Here is a 22,954-nt window from a genome sequence, read left to right on the forward strand (position 1 = left end):
TGTTAGCCTCTCCGTAGCCAGTGGCCTCGCTCGGGTCCGCGGTGCCAGGCCAAACCCTCCGTTACACCAGCACAGACACACTGCTGGGCTGTGGTCAAGAGGGAGACCCTGGAGTCCTGGCGGAGAGTGGTCAAAACACCAGCCTGAACATTGGGAATCATTTAAAAAGGGTTCAGAACTAAGAGAGAGAATATCTGACCCCTCTGTGTAAATCCATGGTGCACCCACGCCTTGACTACTGCAGATGTGGTCTCCTCATCTCAACAAAGATATCTTGGCATTGGAAAAGGTTCAGAAAAGGGCAACAAAAATGGGGAAGGGTTTGGAACGAGTGTCATATGAAGAGATTAAAAAGACGGGGACTTTTCAGCCTAGAAAAGAGGAGACGAAGGGGGGATATAAAATTATGGCTGGTCTGGAGAAAGTGAAGAAGGGAAAGTTCTTTACTTAGTCCCACAATATAAGAACTAGAGGTCAGCCAATGGGATTAATAGGTAGCAGGTTTAAAACAAAGGAAAGGACGTTTTTCTTTACACAGCGCACAGTCAACCTGTGGAACTCCTCGCCAGAGGATGATGTGAAGGCCAAGACTTTAACAGGGTTCAAAAATGAGCTAGATACGTTCATGGAGGTTAGGTCCATTAATGGCTGTTAGCCAGGCTGGGTAGGGAGGGTGTCCCTTGCCTCGGTTTGTCAGAGGTTGGGAATGGGCGCCGGAGAGGGATCGCTTGGGGATTCCCGGTTCTGTTCACTCCGTCTGGTGCCCCTGGCGTTGGCCGCTGTGGGCAGACAGGACACTGGGCTGGAAGGACCTTTGGTCTGACCCCGTCTGGCCGTTCTTATCTTCTTCTGTGTGCTCTTAAGGTCAGTTTCAGCCGAGGCGGGCTTGTGCCGGCATGCGAGTTAGTCCTCTCTCCCCTCCTCTTCCCACAGGCAAAAAGAAAGCCACCTTGTTCGACAGCCAGGCCCCCATCTGCCCCATCTGCCAGGTCCTGCTGCGCCCCGGCGAGCTGCAAGAGCACATGGAGCAGGAGCTGGAGAAACTTGCACAGCTGAACATCAGGTAAGGAGCTGCCCTGTCCCACCCTCTCTCCGCCCGGAGCTTGAGATCCGGGGGCGGGAGCAGGCGCCCCGGGGACCGCGGGCTCTGCCCGGGCTGGGCCGGCCGGTGCTAGCAAGCGGGGTGGTGGGCGTGAAGGGCCGGGGGAGCAGGCGCACACCCAGATACCCATTTCACCTGGGAGCCGCGGGCCTGATCCGGCCCCTGTGGAAGCCGCCAGAGTCCTCCCGTTGGCGGGGCGGGGAGCGCAGCCCCTGTCCCGTCGCCCTCGGGTCTCCAGAGGACCAAAGGCCACCGAGTCCCCAGCAACGCGCCGTGTGCTTGGGAGACTCAGAGCTGGGCGTGGCCCCTCCCTCCCACCCCTGCCTTGCCCCCGGGGGAGATGGTCTGAGACCAGCCTGCCCCCCACGCTCAGCCCCATTCCGCTACCTCGGCCCCTGAACACATTCCACGGACTAGCCATCCGGGGAACGTCTCCCTGGCGTTCACTGCAGCTGGACGCCGGACGCGGAGGCACTTCTCAGACAGCAGCTAACGGCTGAGGCCATCCATGGCTTAGCTGGGATGGGCCGGGCTAGTGTCCCCGGCCTCTGTGTGACAGGCGAGGGGTCACTAGGTGATCGGCTCTTCTGTTCATACCCTCTGGGGCCCCTGCCAACGTTCCCTCTCATTTTTTCCATCGGTGTGCGGAATCAATTTTGTTCTATGCACCAAGGCATGTGTGGATGTGCACCACCAGCAGAAAGCCAAGCTGTGAGGGCTCGGCTCATCCGCTGGGCAGCATTTCAGCCTAAATGGACCTTTGCTCTAATGCAATGGGGCCGTTTTTCGAGCCCCGCCAAGTCAGGGACGTGCTGCTCTGCACGGGGGTGCGTGCGTTCGGGCCAGCAGGTGCTTGGAGCTGTCGGCTCGAGGCACCCCCGGTACTTTGCTTCAGCGGGTATCGCGCGAAAGGGGCAAAAGCAGCCTGCCCCCACCCCGAGCCGCGAGCCGGCTGCCCTGGGCTGCCTTTCAGCTCCGGCTGCCTGCCACTTTTCCCCAGCCCGGCACAGTCCCCTGTTTTAAACCAAGAATTAATTGCAGTTTAACTGTGAGCAGTTATTTAGGAAATGGCTGCAGCCAAGGGTTGGCAGATCCCTGCCCCTGCCTTAATAAAACTCAGCCGCCTCGGGAAAGAGCGTGTTTATTTCAATTATTAATGAATTCCCCGGTCATTAAAAGGTGAGAAAAAGAATCAAACTGCCGACTGGAAGCTAAGTGACGTCATGGGGGGGGGGGGCGGGAAGGGAGCGGGGGGGGGGGGGGAGTAGCTCAGATTAATTGCCCCGCAGCACCTGTCCAGACCACCAAGGAGGTTTGGAGAGGGAGCCTGCTGCAGATCGGCTCAGGCCGGTCGGTTTCCCCAGCCACGCGGTGACCGAGCGCGGCTGCCGAGGTCGGGGGGACCCATCACAGCGACCTCCCAAATAGGGGCTGGATTGAGACCTCCCCGATCCGTCACCCAGGTGGCACTCGGCTGCCAGTCAGACCCAGGGCTCTTAGAAGGAGAGCCGGGGGGGGGGGGGGGGAAGGAGCCTCCAACCCATTTATCCCCCGTGACACCCAATCCCCCGGTGCGCGTAATTTATGATGTCATTTGGGCGGCGTCCAACTTCAGAAAGGGCCACTGCAAATTAGCGAGCAGGTTTAAATGAACAGAAGCAATTAGTGGTGGGGGCAGCCCATGGAGGAAGTTGGGCCAATCTCGGAGTGAAAGGGAAAGTGCTGAGCAGCCCGGGGTGGGGAGGGGGAGGTGGCGTTTAATGGGAAAGGGAAGGAAGCCCTAAATCATGCGGCGTGACAAGGGCCATGGTGGGCCGGCTGACAAATGGGACAGAATGGCATTATTCCCTTGGATAGCAGCGGCCGCTACCGCCGAGATAGCTCTCCCCGGCGCGGCCTCTCCCCCGGCCGGCTCTGGCCGGCCCCGCGCGGCGAGGGAGACGCTGGGGTCTTTATTAATGATCCCGTAACCACTCCCCCACCCCCGGGCCGTGACCGGCCGCAGTCCGCGCAGACGGTGGATTCGGCAGGGGGTTCACACAGCAGCGGGGCCGGACGGGGAGGGGAGGGCGCCACTGACCGGCCGGCGGGGAGCATCGTGCACCTTGTACCGCCGCGGCGCAGGCGTCCGCAGGAACAGGACACGGACGGGGCTCGTTTCGTAGCATCCTAGAGTCCTAGCACTGGCGGGGACCTCGAGAGTCATCGAATCCACTCCCCCGCCCTCGTGGCAGGACCCAGCACGGCCTAGACCAGCCCTGGCAGGCGTCTGTCCAACCTGCTCTGAAATATCCCCAGGGATGGAGATTCCACAACCTCCCCAGGCAACTTATTCCAGTGTTTCACCCCCCTGACAGGCAGGAAGTTTTTCCTCATGTCCAACCTAAACCTCCCTTGCTGCAGTCTAAGCCCATTGCTGCTGGTATCCTCAGAGGCCGAGGAGACCAATTTTTCCCCCCCCTCCTTGTGACACCCTTTTAGGTACTTGACACCGCTCTCCCCTTCCTGGCCCCGCCACATGGGCAGTGACAACCCAGGGGGTCATCTTCCACATCCTGCCCTGGCGGCGGGTCCCAGGAGGGGCCACGGCCAGGGGAGAAGCGGGAACTACTGATGCTCTCGGATAATGTAGTCGACACCCCGGCGCGGGCAGGGCCGTAGACAAGATGGGGCTGGGGGTGGATACCCGCCTGCTCCCTGCCAAGCCACGGCTGTCACTGGGGAGAAACGCCCCCGGGGCTGCTTGCCGGGGGCCGGGTTTGTAACGCAGGCTGCAGCCCGCCCTGCCTTGGGGCTGGGAAGTGTCGCGCACCCGGAATCGTTCACAGCAGCCGGGAGGGAGGCTGGTTCGTCGCGGGCTTCGCCGGGGCAGGAGCGGCGTCCTCCCACGCGTCCTGGGGCGCCCGCTGGCAGGGGGGTGCTGGGCATCTGGTCAGCCTGGGGCGTGGGGCTCCGGTTCAGGCAGCTGTTAGTGGCGTCCCGGAGGGAGCGTGGGGACGGACGAGGAGTGGTGGCAAAGGAAGCCCTGGGGTGATGGCCATGCCACCGGGGTAGCAGGGGGCAGGGAGAAGGCGCCTCTCCAGCGGGCCGAGGCCAGGGAGGGATGGAAGCTCTGTTCTTTGGGCCCTGGGCAAAGGCCTCCCCCCGACAAGGGAGAGTGGCATCTGCGCCGCAGCCCTTAGCCACGGGCCAGGCGCCGTTTGGCTCAGGCAGTAGAAGCAGGTGGCTCTAGCTGCCACGGTCGCAGGTTCAACCCCCCCAGCCGCCAACCTTCAACAAGCAGGGTGGCTGCTCTTCTGCGTGGGCAGCCCCAGTGTGCGCCGGAGCATCCTCTGTCCTAGGCAGCAGTGACACCGGCGGGGGCTTTTCCAGGGAGAGCGCTTGGGGCTTGCAGGAAAGAGCCCCCGTCAGGCAGGGCGGGGCAGGAGAAGCTGCCCTCGCGGCCCTGCCTTGAGGGGCTGAGGAGGGAGCAGCAGCACGGAGGCCGGCCACTGAACCGGAGAAGGGGCGGTTACTGGAAACCCCTTTAAGGCTCCGGCTACACTGCAGGGTTTTGGGGCCAAAGCCCCGCGGCGGGTCCACACCTCACGCGGGGTTTTGCGCAAGACAACGTGCAGTGAACCGACGGGGGGGGGCTTTGCGGCGCAGGTCGGCCTCTTTCTAGGGGGAATGGCTCCGTTTTGCGCCAGAGCTCGTGAGGGTGGGCAACAGGGGGGTTTGCGCAGAACGCGCCAGTGGAACAAAGCCCAGGTGCCCTGGTGGCTAGTCTGTGAACGGCCGTCAGAGCTCTCCTGCGGGTGCGCGTCCGTGCGGCGTGGACGCGCTCTTGCGCAAGACGCCTGCAGTGTGGACGTAGCCTGAGTCTCGGGTGGGTTTGCACCAAGCTGGGCTCTGGATCCGAACCCCTCCTTGCAGTGGGGTGAGTTTGGGAGCCGGCCCCCGCCTAGCCCTGCCGCAGCCCCCCGCCACCCAGCATGGCAGGGTAAGGGGCCCGCTGGCTCTCTCCCTGGGGCTCTGCCAGTCCCTCCGTGGCTCTGGCGTGGGCCTGAGTCCTGCCCCCCCTCTCGCCCCTCAGCCCCAGCTCAGCTTGGGGAGGGAGGGAGGGAAGGGAGAGGGCTCATGCAAATTTCATTTCTGAGCCACTGGCGCTGTTTCAAGAGCCGGCAGCCTCGGAGCCCTTCTCGGCGTTACATATGTAACAGCCTCATTGAACTTGACATGTCAAATTCAGGCCATTTGTGCAAAATCTCCCTTTAATAATACCGTTTCATTTCGCTCAAATGAGACTTGAATGCATGTAAAATGGGAAAGGATATTTAAGCGCTAACATTAGGCAGATGTCTTGCCAGAGGCCGATTGAATATATGAGATTTTGAAGTGCTTAACGTGGTTTCGGTGCTCCCTCTTAGAATATGTCACCTGGCTTCCTCCCCCCCGCACCCCCCCTCGCAACCCCTTTTCTTTTTTCCCTCTTTAAGCCAAGGCCGCAAATTGAAAGTAAACAAAACGACAAGCCCCAGCGATATGAGGTTAACCCCTTCCGGGCTGGAAAACTCAGGCTGTCCCTCTGCCGAGACGTTCAGCAGGAGCTTAGGGAGTGCCGGTTCCACGCCGCCACGGCCCGCTGTGAATAACGGGGGTTGGATGCAGCGCTAGTCCCAGGAACTCTTTGGGGCCCTCTGCTCATTTGATGTACGTGCCGCCCCCAGCACAAGGAGCCCCGATCTCTGATTGGGCCCCCAGGCAGGATTGGGGCCAGGGAGGCGCCTGTCTGTCCCGCCCGTCGTTATGGGCGTGTGACCCCAGCCCCGAGCGAGGCAGCGAGGAAGCAGTAGCCAGGCCGGGTGTAAGATGGGGCAGGCAGTACCACCCCGCAGCGGATCCAGGTGCGTCTCGGTGCAGCGTGGGCTGCATCTCTCTCTCCTATGGGTTGTTCTGGGAACGAAAAGCATCCCTGTGAGACTCAAGTCCCGCAGCCTGGTTTGACCTGCCGGGAACGTGGCCCCAGGAGGATGGAGAAGGACGTGGGGTAGGGAAGGGGGTTAAATACAGCCACTTTTTGCTGGCCTCTTCCACGCTCCTGGCCACACGGCTCCTGATGCAGCAAGCTGGGCATCAGGCCCGCCTAATGATGATGAGCTCGTTAGCCTGCTGGGGGGCGGGGCCTTGCACAGAACCTGACCCTCAGGAATATAGGGTAGGGTGTGGGTCTGGGTGACTGTTATAAGCAGAGCTAGTAGGGAAGGCTGCCTGACACTTTCCAATGTAAGACCCTTTTTTTAGTTGCTTATAACTTGCCAAACGTAAATCACATGGGCTGAAATTTCCCAGGCTGGATGTCTGCCTCAAACTGAATTTTCGGTGGGAAATATCGGCTACGATGAGTCGGTTGCTTCTGTGAATGAGGCAAAAGAAAAAGGCAGCCTCGTGTCCTTGAGAAAGGACGAATACACATGGGGAGGCTCTAATGCCTCCCTGCTTTGGAGCAAGCCCTTGACTTTATTGAGGGCGGGCAGGCATTTTGGTGCCCGGGAGCTGGCTTTTGCTGTCGGCTTGAAAAAGTGTCCAAATCTGGCTGTGACGCGGCTCTGCAAAGTTCTTGGTTCTCCTCTGCTATCAGCACATAACTGGGAACCCCCCTGGGTAAGCGTGTGTGTCATGGCTCCTTCCCCGCTCTGGCATGATAAATACAGAAGTGGGGCCCTGCAAAAGGACCCCAACACCTTATCTACCAGGCTTTGGTAAAAATCTTCCCCCCAAAATCTTAACAACCTAGATTTTGGGGATGAAAACTCTGCTGCCACCACCCAAGTAATGATAAGAAAATCTGAGGAGAGATCCCTTGAGAAATCTCACCCCTAAAGTACAAACCAGGACACAAAAATTAACCAATACCAGGTTAAGAAAAAGAAAAGAGAAAGAACTTTTATTATCACCACAATATTCCTGTTGCAAGCATAATGACTAGATGGTAAAGTCACAAAGTAGATGGAGAATTCAACCATAGATAGGCCCAAACTTAGTTACAAAGGAGAGCAAAACCCATTTTAAATGCACAGACATTTCCCAAACCATAAAACAATAAAACCTAACAGATTTATCTACTTACAGAAGAGCGAAGAGTCTATCCTTGGAGGGGACATTCTGTCTGACTCCCTCCGTAGCTGGAGAGAAACTGCTCAGGACAAAGGAGGGAAAAACCAAAAATTCCTTTGTCCCAGTTTGAAATTCCTACCTACATTCCTATTGGCTGAATCTACCTGACTTAGTTCCCGGGCTGCTGACTAAGCCTCATGATCATGACAGCGTGTCTCGTCTAGTGGCAGGGTCACATAGAAGATAAAAACCTTCTACTGCTGCCCAGTGAGCTCAAGTGGTAGAGGACTGTGCTGTGCCCTTTTGCTGACTCGTGGTGGTGGGTGGTTCAGTGTGCGGTTCCACATGATGGAATTTTTGCTCCTTCCATTTGCTTTTTTATAATTGTAGGAATTGACACTAACCACTCCCCTATACTTCTCGCCCGCCCCACTCCCACCCCGCATGTTACAAAAACATGAAGACTGCAAAGTGAAGCACTCAGAAGCTGAACCTGCCAGAGTTAAGGATGCCTGTGCAACCTTAATTTACCCCTTTGTGTGTATCTGCATTCGGATCGTCTTTAAGGACTTTGCCACCTTAGTGCTCAGAGCTGAGAGCTCATAGTGCCTAAGGATGTGAACCAGTAATAGTGCAGGAGGCAGCGTGGTCTGGTGAATGGGGCACTGCTGGGTCCATCTGGACTCCTGGGCTCTGTTCCTGGCTCTGCTGCTGACCTCGAGACCAGCTCTCCCGGCTCAGCATTAGCTTTGGCTATCTGTGGCGCAGCTCTGGAACCAGCCGGGTCCCCAGGGCTCTCTCCCTGCCCTGGGGGCCTGCAAATATGAAGCACTGCCTGTGGAGAGGGACGATTTTCCAGCTCATCTCGTTTGGAGCGGGCTAATGCGGAGTCCTGCTCACCGTGCCGGCGTCCTTTTATTTCTGTGCCGCCATTCAGCAGCAGACGCGCCAGATCTCTTCCTCCCCGGGATGGACTGCAGGCCCCTAGGCATCGCCCTCGGTAGCTAGGACGTGAAACCGCTGACCGGAAGCAGCTCTTAACGCCTTGTAGGGGCGTATCCACAGACTCTGGGAAAGGGGAATGTAGCTTTCCTCATGCACCCTTTGCTCTAGGAGGTTCGGAGAGAGGGGCTGAGATTTGCCTGGGATAAGAGGTTATGGACCAGGATACACGGTTACTTAAAGAAGCTACAGTGATTTCCTTTTTCTTTCTTTCTTTCTTTCTTTCTTTCTTCCTTTCTTTCTTTCTTTCTTTCTTTCTTTCTTTCTTTCTTTCTTTCTTTCTTTCTTTCTTTCTCACCCAGGGGCTACGTCTACACTGGCATGATTTTTCGCAAATGCTTTTAACGGAAAAGTTTTCCATTAAAAGCATTTGCGGAAAAGCGCGTCTAGATTGGCACGGACGCTTTTCCGCAAAAGCGCTTTTTGTGGAAAAGTGTCTGTGCCAATCTAGACGCGCTTTTGCGCAAAACAAATCTGAGCTGTCTACACTGGCCCTTTTGCACAAAAGGGACTTTTGCCCGAACGGGAGCAGCATAGTATTTCCGCAAGAAGCACTGATTTCAGACAGTAGGAAGTCAGTGCTTTTGCGGAAATTCAAGCGGCCAGTGTAGACAGCTGGCAAGTTTTTCCGCAAAAGCAGCTGTTTTTGCGGAAAAACTTGCCAGTCTAGACACAGCCAGGGTGTGTCTGAACACCTCTCTGTCGACACAGAGACGGAGATTAGGCACTTTGAAAGTGCAAATGAAGCCGGGATTTAAATATCCCGTGTTTCATTTGCATAAACATGCCTGCCGCTTTTTTTTCCGAAACGGAGCTTTTTCAAAAAGAAAACGGCAGTCTAGACGCAGATCTATCAAAAAAGAAACCCTTTTTCGAAAGATCCTGTAAACTTCATTTGTCGAAGTGCTTGATTTGCATCCCTCTGTCGACAGAGGGATGCCGTCTAGACGTAGTCCCAGCATGCTAGTACCTGTGTGCACGGGAAACAAGAACAGCGAGGGAGCAAACGCAGTTCACCTTTGCTCAAGCCATTTGAATAAATACCATTTTTAAAACCTGCCACCCTCCCTTCGCTGCGGCCAGTCCTGGATAATAGGCCCGTGCTTGCCCCGAGGAAGAGGCCGGGGGTGAGGTCTCTGGCCACAGATTGTAGGAGTTACAGGGGGGACGTTGACACAGCCATGCCAGGGTGCTCTCCTGCATCCTCCCCGGTCCCAAGGCATCTCCCAGCCTGCCACCACGGCCGGCTCCTTGGAGCTGGGTGCAAAGGGAAAGGGTTCGCCAGGGCAGGGAGCGGCGAGGGCAGTGGGGCGGCAGGAAGGTCCATCCAAAGCAGGCGAGGGTGGCGGGGGGGCATAGCTCATCCCATTCCGGCTTTGATTCGTGATGTTGGGAAGAGCCAGACACAGGCACGTCAGCGGCTGCTGCTCCCACGGCGGCTCTCAGCGACCCTGCCAGGGTGTAAATCTCCCCTCCCGGTGGCCCTTATGGTGAGCCTCTCTCCCCTTTCTTCTGCCTCCGGCGAACCGGCTGCCTTGGCTCCGGGCAGCTGCTCCCTCCGGGCCGGGCCGGAAGCTGCGTCTCCGGGCTGTGGGCAACGACAGAGGGTGGAGGCTGCCCCCAGTCGGACCGGACCACGGGAGCCGGGGAACCTGCGTCCGATATGGCTCCGCCCCACCCGGTTCAGGCTGCTGTCCTGCAATGGGAGCCTGCTTCGCATGGTGCAGCCGGGCGCTGCCGCTTGGGGTGAGCCCCCGGCTCTCACGCCCGGTTGGGGGAATCCCGCCTCCGACGCCAGTGTGTAAACAGGGCTGCTGCTTGCCCTGCCTTCTTCCCTGCGCTGATTCCCGAGCGCGCCCCCGGGCTCTCTGTGGCCAAAGAAGGCTCCTGGCACGGAGCAGGGAAAGGCCTGTGGCCGCCCTGCCCCTCCCTCCCACCACCCAAAAGCCTCCCGCGGAGCCGCCGGTCTCCAAGGGGCAAGCGCGGCGCACGCCCCAGCCCCACCACGGCCGCCAGAGTGCGTAAACCCCAAATGAGTTCTGTTGGCACATGGCACGTAGGGTCAGGGCGCTCGCCTCGCCGCCGGGCTCCTAGATTTATGCCCAGGGCCATAAACCCATCAGCCGGCACGCAGGCACTGCCTCTGCGCTCCCGAGCAGCCGGGCCCCAGACCCACCAGGCTTCCGGGGAGCGAGATTAGAGACATTTATGAGTGAGATCTTTTCTTACAAAGCTCCATTGAAATACACAGTAAATCTCTCCCCTTAAAAGCAGCGAGACAGGTGAACCTCGCTCCAGAGAGAGAGGCCGAAATTGAACGAGTGTCACAGAGGGAAAACTAGCCGGCGAATCCTCTCCTTCTCTCTCCCTTGCACCCTAACTTTTCGTTCTTTCTTTCTTCCCCCTTTCTCCCCCCACCCCGCCCCTCCCTTCCGCCATATCAAGGCGACATCTCCAAGCCAAGTACTTTTAATTTCGCCTGTGGCCCTTGCTGACATGGTGGATATGCACAGCAAGTTAAATTCCCGCCTGATCAATAAAACAGAAGCAGTGTGTCCGACCGGTCGATATTTTTTTATCTGTCTTCAGTCCAGCCCTGCTGATGACAGCCCCCTGCGCTTCTGCAAAGACACTCAAGGGCATCGGGCTTTGGCAACACAGCGCTTTTTTTTTTTTTATTTAAATTAAAAAAAAAATCCAGATGCCTACAAAAAAAAAAAGTTCATGGAGTTTGGCCTTTGCTTAATAACGGTTTTATGATTTATCTTAATTTTTAATTGAAAAAAATTTGCGAATTAATTGATTTCTGGGACTTGCCAATTAACATTGTAATTGGGTGCATGATAAATTTCGAAGGAGCATCATTTTTCTCCCTCTCCCTCTTGTCAGCGAGAAGGGGATTGGTGAGGGCAGATGCTTCCTCTCCACTCCCCCCCAGGTACGACCACCCGCCCCCCTCCCCGGCTGCTGCATCTTAAAGAAGGAACAAGAAAGCTAATAAAGTCGTGTTATTAGAGTCTCCCAGAAGTGACCTCGCCAGGCATAAATCCAGGCCTGGAGATCCTGGGGACAGGGACTATTAAGTGCCTCCCTGGACTTTCTGCCAGGCAGGGGCGGACGCCCGCCCCATCTCCTGATTGATCTTCGCCCAGCCTGCCCGGCAGCCCGCGGGGAAGGTGGCTCAGCCAAGTCCACACCTCAGCCGGGGCCCAGGCTTGGAGCCAAGCCGCAGCCGCCGGGGGAAACGTCCCCTACAAAAGGCTTGAAGTGCAGGGCCGTCTCCCGCGCTTCTCCGAATCCCTCAGGGCTCTCGTGGGCTGGGACTGGCGTCTCCGGGGGGACCGCGACGGAGCCTGGCTGTCAATGTCTCAGCCTTGGGCTGCTGCTGCCTCCGGGCTCCACCGGGTCCCCACACGTCCAGACTTACCGCCGAGGGACTGGCCCCTTGAACGCCGCCCCTCTGCGATCTCGCCCTGGGTCCCCGGGGGTACAGCCCAGCAGCTCCCCATGGGGCAGCAAGCGTCCCCCTCAGAGGCACCCGCCTTGACTTCCCTGTCGGCCGCTGCCTCCTGCCCCCGGCGCGTCTGGGAACAGACCGGCATGGCACAGGAGGCTGGGGAAAGTGGGGCAGGCCTGGCACCGTCCCTGTGCCAAAGGCAAGACATAAGAACGGCCAGACTGGGTCAGACCCAAGGTCCATCCAGCCCAGTGTCCCGTCTGCCCACAGTGTGCCCCAGAGGGAGTGAACCGAACAGGTAAGGATCAAGCGTCTCTCTCCTGCCATCTGCCTCCATCCTCAGACACACAGAGGCTGGGGACACCATTCCTTACCCACCCTGGCTAACAGCCATTAATGGACTTAACCTCCATGAATGTATCTAGTCTTTTAAACCCTGTTATAGTCCTTGCCTACACAGCCTCCTTAGGCAAGGAGTTCCACAGGTTGACTATGCGCTGTGTGAAGGATTTCCTTTTATTTGTTTTAAACCTGCTGCCCCGACACCAGCCTCCTGTCCCCGTCGTCCACATACGTGCTGGTGCACTCCCAACCCATCACACCCCTGAACACACCCACCCTCGGCATGCCACAAAACTGCCCCAGCCGCCACACGCTCCCACATATGTACTGATGCGGCGCCACGTGTCTCGGGAAACATGCCGTGTGCACTCAGACTCAGTCGCCCAGGCACACTCTCGTGGTTTTACGCACGCTCGCGTGCTGTGATACAGCCACGCAGGCCTGACCGACTCCTCAAACTGAGTCACCAAACCCACACCTGGCTGGAGCCGTGTCAGCCTAAGCCCCGGGGTAGGTGCAGCCAGGTCGGTGAATGAAGGCTCCCGTCGGCCTAGCTACCGTCGCGTGGGGCAGCAGCATTCCTATGAGCGTGACAACCCCCTTCATCGCCGGGTCTGCACCCTGGGGTGGGAACAATGCTGCTGCTTCCCGCTTGTGTAGACACGGCCTCGCACGCCCTCGTGCATGCCCGTGCTCGCCTTTACACACGCGTGTGCACATCCACGTCAGCCCCCGCTCTCGTGTATCTGCCTACGCTCTCATGCGTTCCCTGCAACGTCTTCCCTTGCTGCCATGCGCTGGCACGGGCTCACAGATATGCCCGCGGGCCTGTGTGCACACGGGGGTTCTCTGTGTCCCCCGCCCTGGCTCCTGGAGAACGGGGTAAGTCCTCAGCGAGGCTGTTTGCTCTCCTCTCGCTGCTTCTTGCCGGGATGGTCACGTCCCGGCCGCTTGCTTTGCTCTACGGCGTTAGAGCGCGGACCCTAGGGAGCTGGAGGGCAGGATCTGTGCTGAGCTCTGACTTTGTCTGGCGGCTGATCCGCCTGTGGGCCGGGGTCTGCCCTGGGGATAAACTGCACAGGCGTTCCTGCGCCCTCCGTCAGGAGAGATGAACACCCGGGTCGGGATTCCAGGGCAGCCTCCCTGGAAGCGCCCAGTTCCGTTTGCCTGATGCAATTCTGTGCAGTTTGCAAAGCAGGAAACGGACACCGCTGGCTGGTGTCGGTGGGCGCCCTCTCCCACTCCCCCCCGCAGTGTATGGAAACAGAACTGTGTGTCATGTGCCCCACGCTGCAGAACACGAGGGAGATCCCCATCCCCTTTTAAATCAAATGAGGTTTTGGAGCCATAGCAGCTGGGTTGGTTCCCTGGCAGCCCTGGTACGTAACCTAGGGATACCTGGGGTGTGATGGCTTAATTTCAATGTGACATTAATATAACCCTGTCACTGTCCAGCATTAAACGGTGCTGAGCAAGATACACGGAGACCTGCGCCTGCTGAGCGCCACAGCAAACTCATCCCCAAAAGCCCTTCTAACCTTTCATGAGCTACCTGGAAAAGCGGGGAGGCAGGTAAAGCCGTGGCGAGGTAGCCCATGAAATACACCTTTCATTTGAACGCCACCCCCTCTCCAGGCCCTTTCTCTGGGGTTAGACGGAAAGTCCCTCTGGCCTGGCTCGGGTAGCACAGCGGGAACAGCCACCGAGCCAGGGTTTGGGAGCCGGGACGGGGGCTGGTGTCACTGTGTCCGTCTGTCCCGTTCTGCTCAGGACTCCTTGTGGAGCAGGATGGGGAAGGCTGGGGTCCCGGGAGACGGTGGATTGGCTGCCAGGAGAGTGGGAGTCTCTCAGGAGCGTCCGGAGCATCTTTCCATCTGTCCCGGGTTTGGTTCTTTCCTTCGCCGCGCCAATCTCCGTCTCTTCAAGGACCCCCCGGGGCGTGGTGGGTGGACTAGCCCGTCCCCTCTGTATCTGGTCCCCCAAAGAGGCTTCACCGCTCGTTCACGTCTGGCTCCACCCCCTCCCCCCCCCCCACCTTTTTAACTGGCTTAATTTCCACCTGCCCTGGAATCCCCCGGGAGGCCTGTCCCCTTGGCTGCAGGTTGTCTGTCTCCCTTCCGCACCTGTTCTCCTCGGCCTTTGTGGCGAGAAGTCGCCGCGGCGCCGTAGGGACGGTTATGCCCGTTCTCGAGCGGAGCTGCACAGGCGGTTGCTTTGTCACCCCAGCGGCCGCAGCCTGGCCAGAGGGCCCCCCCCAACAGCGAGCAGTGACACAGCGGTGCTGGCTCTCCTGGGGCCCTTCTTCGGCAGAACGAGGGGCTTTGCGGTTCCCTGCTCCCGCCTGGCCCATCCCAGCTCCGATTCATCAGCGAGTCTCCGGCTGTAAAATCCCGCTCCCATGCTGGATTTCAGCCCCCAGATCAAAGGGGTCTGGAGTCTCTGGGCTAGGCCCATGTCTAGATCTCTGGTTGCTGGGGGAACCTGCCATTTTTAATTCTTCACTGCCCCGGTCACGTGGGTTTACCCGGAGCCTGGGCCGGAGGGGGCCAGCCAGGAGATGAGAACGTCTCAGTGAGGCCAAACCAGGACGCAGTCAGATCTGAAGGGCCAGCTGGCTCTCGGCTCTGGGGGCCAGGCCCCTGGGAACTGGCCCCCAACTCCCTACCCCAGGCCACCACCTCCTCCGGCCCCGGGTCGTCACCCAAACCCTCTGCACCTCCCCTCTTCCAGGTCACAACTCCCGCCCAGACCCTGCACCCTTCCCCCACCCAGAATCCTCTCCTGCACCCAGACCCCCATCCGGACCCTGCACCCCAAACCCCGCCCCAGGTCACAACCCCCTCCTTCACCCAAACTCCCTCTCACACCCCCTCCTATACCCCAAACCCCGCCCCAGGTCACAACCCCCTCCTTCACCCAAACTCCCTCTCAGACCCCACATCCCCTCCTGCACCCCAAACCCCGCCCCAGGTCACAACCTCCTCCTTCACCCAAACTCCCTCTCAGACCCCACATCCCCTCCTGCACCCCAAACCCTGCCCCAGGTCACAACCCCCTCCTTCACCCAAACTCCCTCTCACAGCCCCTCCTACACCCCAAACCCCGCCCCAGGTCACAACCCCCTCCTTCACCCAAACTCTCTCAGGGTATGTCTACACTAGCTCGTTAGTTCAAGCTACGTATGCAAATGAGGGCAACCGGAGTTGCAGATGAAGCCCAGGATTTAAATATCCTGGGCTTCATTTGCATGTTCCCGGACACCGCCATTTTTAAATCCTCCTTAGTCCGAACTCCATGCCCGTGGCTACCCGCAGCACAGAGTAGGTAGTTTGAATTAGAGATCCTAATTCAAACTACCGTTACTCCTCATTCCTCTTTACATTAGCCACCAGGTCGAAAACGTTTGGTGCCTAAAGTAAGTCTTGCAAATTCGTGCGATGGCCTTGTTGTTCTGGGCGTTTGGGGACCTAGGATTGATCCCTGGCTCTGCCACCATTTCCCTGTGTGACCCAGGGCAAGTCCCTTAATCACTTGGTGCCTCAGTTCTGCGTCTGTAAAATGGGACTAGCACTCAGCTACCTTATACAATAATGCCATTCACACGAGAGTCTCTGGTACGCTGGTGACAGGGGCCATGTACGTTCTAGACAGAGGATTGTATCATGCATTCATGAACCTGGCTGTGTGGGAGAGGGGGACATGGAAGAAACAATGTGAAAAAAAGAGCTGGGGAATAACTCTCAGAGCCCTTTTTTCCCCTAAGCAGTGTACATATAAAATGGGAGCCTTTTCCGGTGTTAGTGGTACCACCAACTGGGGCTAATTAGCCACTCATCACTCTGGCAGGCACGGAGAGCCCCTAAATCAAGCTCTCCTCCTACTTTTCCCTCTGACTTTTACCTTCCCTTTGTGGATTTGGGGTTTGTTTTTGTAACCTCCTTTTTGCCTGGGTTTTAAACACCGTGTGTGGCCAACACAAAGCTGGAAAAATAAAACTCCGTAGTAAAGAGAAACCGCACCCTCCCACCGCCCACTCATCACCGTGATGGCCAAGTGGTTACAGGGTAGGACGTGGCACCTAATAGGGTTTCTCTGCATGGGTTCAAATCCTGATCCTAGCAAGGCCTGTGTTTTTCCACTCTATTCTGCGCTGATTAGGCCTCAGTTGGAGTATTGGTTCCAGTTCTGGGCTCCGTATTTCAGGAAAGATGTGGAGAAATTGGAGAAGGTCTAGAGAAGAGCAACAGAAATGATGGAAGGTCTCGAGAACATGAGCTATGAGGCAAGGCTGAAGGAATTGGGCTTGTTTAGATTGGAAAAGAGCAGACTGAGGGGGGACATGAGAGCGGTTTCCAAGTATCTAAAAGGGTGTGACGAGGAGGGAGACAAATTGTTCTCCTTGGCCTCTGGTGACAGGACAAGAAGCAAAGGGCTTAAACTGCAGCAAGGGAGGTTTAGGTTGGACAGTAGGAAAAACTTCCTGCCTGTCAGGGAGGTTAAACACTGGAATAAATTGCCTGGGGAGGTTGTGGAATCTCCATCACTGGAGATATTTAAGAGCAGGTTGGACAGACACCTGCCAGGGATGGTCTAGATGGGGCTTGGTCCTGCCATGAGGGCAGGGGGCTGGACTCGATGCCCTCTCGAGGTCCCTTCCTGTTCTAGGGTTCTATTATTCACTGCATCCTTCAGCCCCTACTAAAAGCAGACGGGGGGGGGGGAGGGCTTAGGGAGCAGAGATGCTGCCCTGTTTAACTGAGCTTGCTAGATACCCTGAGCTAGGGAGACAGCGCAGGCTAGATTAGATCCAGGCCTCTCCCGCTGATGCCTAGAGGCAGCGGCTCAGCCGTGGACGCTTGCTTGTCAGAGCAAGTTCTTGGTGAGCGTCGGTCGCAGGGCAATGGGGGTGAGATTACCCAGAGACTGCGGTCGGGGTGGGGTAGGTGACTGTTGGGCCGGGTTTCATGCCGTCTGCCAGGGTTCCATTTTGTTTGGGGGAGCAGGGAGACGCATTGCTGTCCCAGGGGGCCAGGTTTTCAGCTAGCTGTCAGGTGCTAGGCGTTCGGGCAGGTGCCGCCGACAGGGCCTTGTGAGGTTAAAAGGCAGGGGCCAGCCGCTCCTTTCAAGTCCACTGGAGCTCTGGCCCTCGGTCATTTTAAAAAACAACCCTCCTTTCTCTCTGTAAGTTTGCAATGACACCTCCACGTTTCAACAGTCGCCAGGGGCTGTTGGTTTGCTGGAGAAATCAATTGTTCCCACTGGGCCTTTTCCGAAAGGAAAGATTTCAGTTAGTTCCCACTTGGAAACAGGTTGAGTTTTGCAAAATCTAATCCGGGAGCCAAATTCAGTGTGGCGGGTTGTCTTCCCAGCCAACGGCCCGACAAGAATTATTTCTCCAACTGGTTTCCTAGGAGAGGAATAGCAGGTATGTGGCAATCAGCAGCTGTCAGTGGTACCCTCGCACCCGCCTCCTTAAACCCTGCCGTTTTATATTCAGAAGTGAACACAAGCAATCTGAACGGCCGGAGCACAAGGAAGCTACTACTCATTAGTATTCATGATGGGGTAGCACCCCCCGACTGCAGACCGGATGTATGAAGTCTGGGTTCTCTCCGCTCTTTGCCCTGGCTAGAATCCTTCGCAACCTTCAACATCGAACCTGCTTTGTGGGCAACTTCAACATGCTCTCCTGAGAGTCAGCCGCTGTTTGCAAAAGCATTTAAAGATTTTTTTTGGCGGCAGTGTGGGCTAGTGGTTAGATCAGACTGCTTTTGTATTACAGGTTGGACCTCCCTGGCCCAGCATGCATGGGACCTGACTGGTCCGGAAAGAGGAAGTTTGCTGGACCATTCATTGATGGACTCCAGGCTTGCCCGAGGTCCGACAGCAGACTCGGCCAAACTCCCCAGCCCCAGTGGGGCTGGGCTGCCCCCAGGGCCGCCGTGCCCCCTGGCTCCTGGCTCTGCTCCCTGCCATTGGCCTCCCAGGGCAATCTGGTTCAGGGGCTCCTCTGGGCTATCCATGGTTCTGCTGGACCACGGACGTTCCCAGACCAGAGAGGTTCAACCTGTACAGCAGAAGGGGTATGTCTAGACTACATGGATCTGTCGCCAGAGCCAAGTAGATTAGTTTACTAGATATACCCAAATGAAGCGGCAATTTAAATAATCGCCGCTTCATTTAAATTAAAATGGCTGAGCCGATCAGCTGTTTGTCGGCTCAGTGCGCTAGTCTGGACGCTCCGCGGTCGACATCAAAGGTATTTGTCGACTGCCCCGGCAAACCTCATCCCACGAGGCATAACGGGGCAGTCGACAAAGGGCTTTGATATCAACCGCGGAGCGTCCAGACTAGCGCGCTGAGCCGACAAACAGCTGATCGGCTCAGCCATTTTAATTTAAATGAAGCGGCGATTATTTAAATCGCTGCTTCATTTGGGTATGTCTAGTAAACGAATCTACATGGCTCTGGCGACAGAGCCATGTAGTCTAGACATACCCAAGCTGTGCTATGAGAGATGTCTCGTCTCAAAGAGCTGGCGCACAAAATAGACAGAAAAAGGAGCATTAGCCCTGTTTTACAGAGGGAGGACTTAGGAGATTTGCCCAAGGCCACACAGAACGTCTGTAGCAGAGATGGGAGTGAAACCCTCCCCCGCCCGCATCCTAGCCTAAGACCTTGGCTGCAAGCCCAGCCTTCTTCTTACTCCCGTGGGTTCGCTTGAGTTAGCATCCCCTCTCTGTTAACGCCCATAAACCCACCTGCCAGCCGCCCTCCTGAGCTGAGGCCAAGGTGTTGAGCAAACAGTTCCCTCCACAAGGGTCCTCAGGTGGTCCATGAGTCGGCCCCGGGTGGAGCCCTGCGGCATGGTGATTCCAGCCTGGCTCCCAAGGAAAACCGGCCGCAAGGGGGCCTCCCAAAACAAACCAGTCCACTTGACCACCCATCTTCTCTCTGGAGAGGTGGCACCTGTAGAGCAACCCGCCGACCGCAAGGGACTTGAACAAAGTGAGCAAAAGCAAAAGCTCTTTCTACTGCACCAGTTATTAGGGGGCTTGGAAGGTCCGATTTGTAGGGGTAAAGGGCCGGATTGGGGATGTTAAATATCCGTTAATTGGATAGTCGAGTAATCTCGGGATTTCTTATCGGTTACTTGACTAGTCCCTGGAGTGGGGCCAGTGCGCTCCGGCCTCATCCCCGAGGAGCCCCTTGCCACTGCTTGCTGCTGCTGCTGTATCAGAGGCAGCAGCGCAGGGTGGCAGCAGCTGTCAGCTCCGCGCACCCCCTCCCCTACACGCCGGCGCGGGGCTGCACGTGCACACTCCCCCAACCCGGGGCGCAATTCAGCTGTCTGCCCGGGGCACCAGAATGGCTCGGTCCGGCCCTGGGTAGGGTCAGTTGTGCAGTTTCCCCTCATAATCAGTTAAATAGTTGGTTTCTGCCTCGTTAAAAAAAAAAAAAAAACCCTTAAAAATCAGGCCACCAGAAATGTCAATGATGCGAACTGTATTAGTATCTCGAGAGAGAGATAAATAAGCAAGGGTATGTCTACACTACCCCGCTAGTTCGAACTAGCAGGGTAATGTATGCATACCGAACGTGCTAATGAAGCCCGGGATTTGCATTTCCCGGGCTTCATTAGCATAAAGCCGGCTCCGCCATTTTTAAAAGCCAGCTTGTTCGAACCCCGTGCTGCGCGGCTACACGCGGCACGGGCTAGATAGTTCGAACTACGTAGTTGTTCCGAACTATCTGTACACCTCATTCCACGAGGCGTGCAGATAGTTCGGAACAACTACATAGTTTGAACTATCTAGCCCGTGCCGCATGTAGCCGCGCGGCACGGGGTTCGAACAAGCCGGCTTTTAAAAATGGCGGAGCCGGCTTTATGCTAATGAAGCCCGGGAAATTCAAATCCCGGGCTTCATAGCACGTTCGGTATGCATACATTACCCCCCTAGTTCGAACTAGTGGGGTAGTGTAGACATACCCCAAGAGAACTGAACCACTCTTACAAAACGCTTTTAAAAGGACTTTTAAAATGAGAAATCAGAGCTTGCATTTCAGAAGGCCCTATCAGAAGATAGTGTGTTTTTTTTAAATTGTCATGTTAAAATCAAATTGACAGTGTCCCAGAATTGCCAACCCGAGCATTCAAAAACTATGAGTCAAGCCACAAAAATAATGAGATTGGCTGAAAAACCATATGATTGTTTCAAAATAATCAGTGTTGGAGTCTTTTTATTTGTCTTTTGATTTGTGAGCGTTTAAGTCTTATAGAGTAACAGATTTATTGGAGCATAAGGTTAATGGGCAAAGACCTACTTGGTCAGATGCATGTGACCAAGTGGGTCTTTGCCCACGAAAGCTTATGCTCCAGTAAATCTGTTAGTCTATAAGGTGCCACAGGACTTCTCGGTTTTTTTGCAGATTCAGACGAACACGGCTACCCCTCTGATATTACGTCACTCTTGGTCAAATTTTCAGTCTTTTCTCCCTTGACCACAAGGGAGAGAGGGAGGGAGGGAGGGAGGAAAGAAAGAAAGAAAGAAAGAAAGAAAGAAAGAAAGAAAGAAAGAAAGAAAGAAAGAAAGAAAGAAAGAAAGAAAGAAAGAAAGAAAGAAAGGGGGAGGGAGGGAGGGAGGGAGAAAGGAAAGAAAGATTCTCTTGTAGCAGCTGGATTGCAGGAGTTGGGTCTTTAAGAAAAACAATCAAGGTCGCAATACTTGTCATAAACTCACAAGAGTTGGCAACATTTAGACACCTAAGTCCCCTGCGGGACATGTCAGGAAGGTCCCTTGAATATCAGCGCTGCCTGCTGACAGTGGCCAATGCCAGATGCCCCAGAGGCAATGAACAGGACAGGGCAGTTAGCACGTCATCCAGTCTAGAAATGCCCAGAATATGAAGTTGCAGCCTCCTGGGTCACGAATTCTAGTCTCCTCCTAATGCCGACAGCCAGCCAGGGCTTGCCTCTGTCTCTAGTCACCACGCTGTGCCCCAGAGACGCCCTGCGAGACACACCTGCTACGACAGCATTGTTGTCCTGCCAGGTCCCTCGTGCCGTGGCGTCTTTGGTTTTCACGGCGTGAGAACAGTCCCCTCGGGGATTATGGGGGTGTCGTGTTCTCTGTTGGCAGCTGGAGGCCGGTCGCTGCCTGAGAGGACAACCCCTTTTGTGTGGTGTGGGCAGTCACGGGACGTGGCAAAGGTCACGCCCCGTGAGAGCGAACGTGGCGCTGGGTCGTGGCCGACACCCCCGAGACTGCAGGGAATGTGGTGCTGAGGGTGAATTACCACCCGTTGGACTTCTGGGCCAAGGAGGACGTGGGGCTGGAGCTGCACCCGTGGCCTTCTGGGTATTAGAACAGCCACGCCAGGGACTTCAGTAGATTCTCCTCAGGAAGTCAGGGCCTCTTTGAAAAGGGCCCTGGCCCATCCATGGCTTCTCGCCTGCTTCTGTAAGCTGTGTTGAAAGGGAATGTTCCTCAGAACAGCTGGTGTGAAACAAGAAAGGGAGGGGTTGAAGTCACCCTAGAGCTGATACAGGTTCCCAGCAATGCATGGGTATCCAGCCACACACACACACACACACACAAACACACAAACACAGCACACACACACACACACACTATGTGTACAGGTGCAAATTTCCTAAACATGCATCCCCATAGGAGCACCTGTTTCTCTGATCAAAATGAAAAGCCGCAGCAATGAAAAATGAGGGCGCCCCCGAATGCCTAGGCATTATTGGGGTGCTCCTTTTGCACCTGCATAATTTTTTGTGCGAAGGAGACAGAAGTTGTTTTGTGGTAATGAACTAGATAAACAATTCCCCAAATAGATTAAAACTAACTGTAACTTATAAAAACGGGTAGTAATTATATTTTATTAGCTAGCAAAACACCATTTTTTTATTTCAAAGGATAATTCTGTGTAAATCACCTTAATTAGAAGTGTCAGAGGAGCCAGGGAATATCGTACTTAGTAACTAATTTCCTATGTACAGGTTATAATTTAAAACACATGGATCACTCGGCGAGTGGAAATATGCTAGCCATGAAATAATGTGGGGAGGGTCGGGGTTATTACTATGTAAATGTGTGATCATTTCAGACCACTGCAGACTTGCTTTAGTGATTAAAGAGAATTCCGAGGTCTCCAAAGATTGTGCTCTCCACCAGAGCCTAGAGCGAAAAACTTTAAAAGGCACCGAAAAGTGTTTGAACTTTAAAGGTCTTGATTTCCCTTTTACCCGTTTTAATTTGTCTGCGGTGTTTATGGAAGGGAAGGTTTCTCTTTGCTGATGGCCTTTCGATTCTCAGCCCATCGCCAGCTTCTCTTAATAGCTCACTGCCTGGAAGCGCCCGCCGCCCGCGAAGGAGCACAGCCGCACGGTGCTTCAAAGCCTTGATTGCGGATTATTATGTAGAGGAGCTAGGGAAGTGCAAACTCAGCCAGAAACAAGATGCATCAACTCTGGGGTCCTGCCTCCAACAGAGGCTAGCGGGGAGAAACACCACCGCGGGCGTATATATGCCACAATGTGTTCCCGACCAATGTGTGGTCCTGGGGCACCTTGGAGACTTACCAAAATATAGAGCATCAAAGAATCCGAGAATTGGAAAGGACCTCGAGAGGGCATCAAGTCCAGTCCCCTGCCCCCATGGCAGGACCAAGCACTGTCTAGACCAGCCCTGACACATGTGTTTAACCTGCTCTTAAATATCTCCAGAGATGGGGATTCCATAACCTCCCTAGGCAATTTATTCCACTGTTTAACCACCCTGACAGGCAGGAAGTTTTTCCTCATGTCCAACCTAAACCTCCCCTGCTGCAGTTTAAGCCCATTGCGTCTTGTCCTGTCCTCAGAGGCCAACGAGAACAATTTTTCTCCCTCCACCTTGTAACACCCTTTTAGCATCATGAGCGTTTGTTGGTAAAACCCACTTCCT

The 22,954-nt window shown here is 55.8% G+C and overlaps 1 protein-coding gene across 6 annotated transcripts in view; it reads left to right on the top strand.

The window, feature by feature from the left end:
• The window catches only part of RNF220 (ring finger protein 220), a 327,592-nt gene that overhangs the window by 195,592 nt on the left and 109,046 nt on the right, over window positions 1-22,954 (top strand). For all 6 annotated transcript variants that reach the window (XM_075935811.2, XM_075935812.2, XM_075935807.2 and 3 more), the window contains one exon: window positions 934-1,063. In XM_075935811.2, the coding sequence (XP_075791926.2) occupies window positions 934-1,063 (130 nt within the window). The remainder of the gene's footprint in view (window positions 1-933; window positions 1,064-22,954) is intronic.

This window comes from Pelodiscus sinensis, chromosome 9 (genome assembly GCF_052426305.1).
Source record: "Pelodiscus sinensis isolate ZL-2025 chromosome 9, ASM5242630v1, whole genome shotgun sequence".
NCBI lineage: Eukaryota > Metazoa > Chordata > Testudines > Trionychidae > Pelodiscus > Pelodiscus sinensis.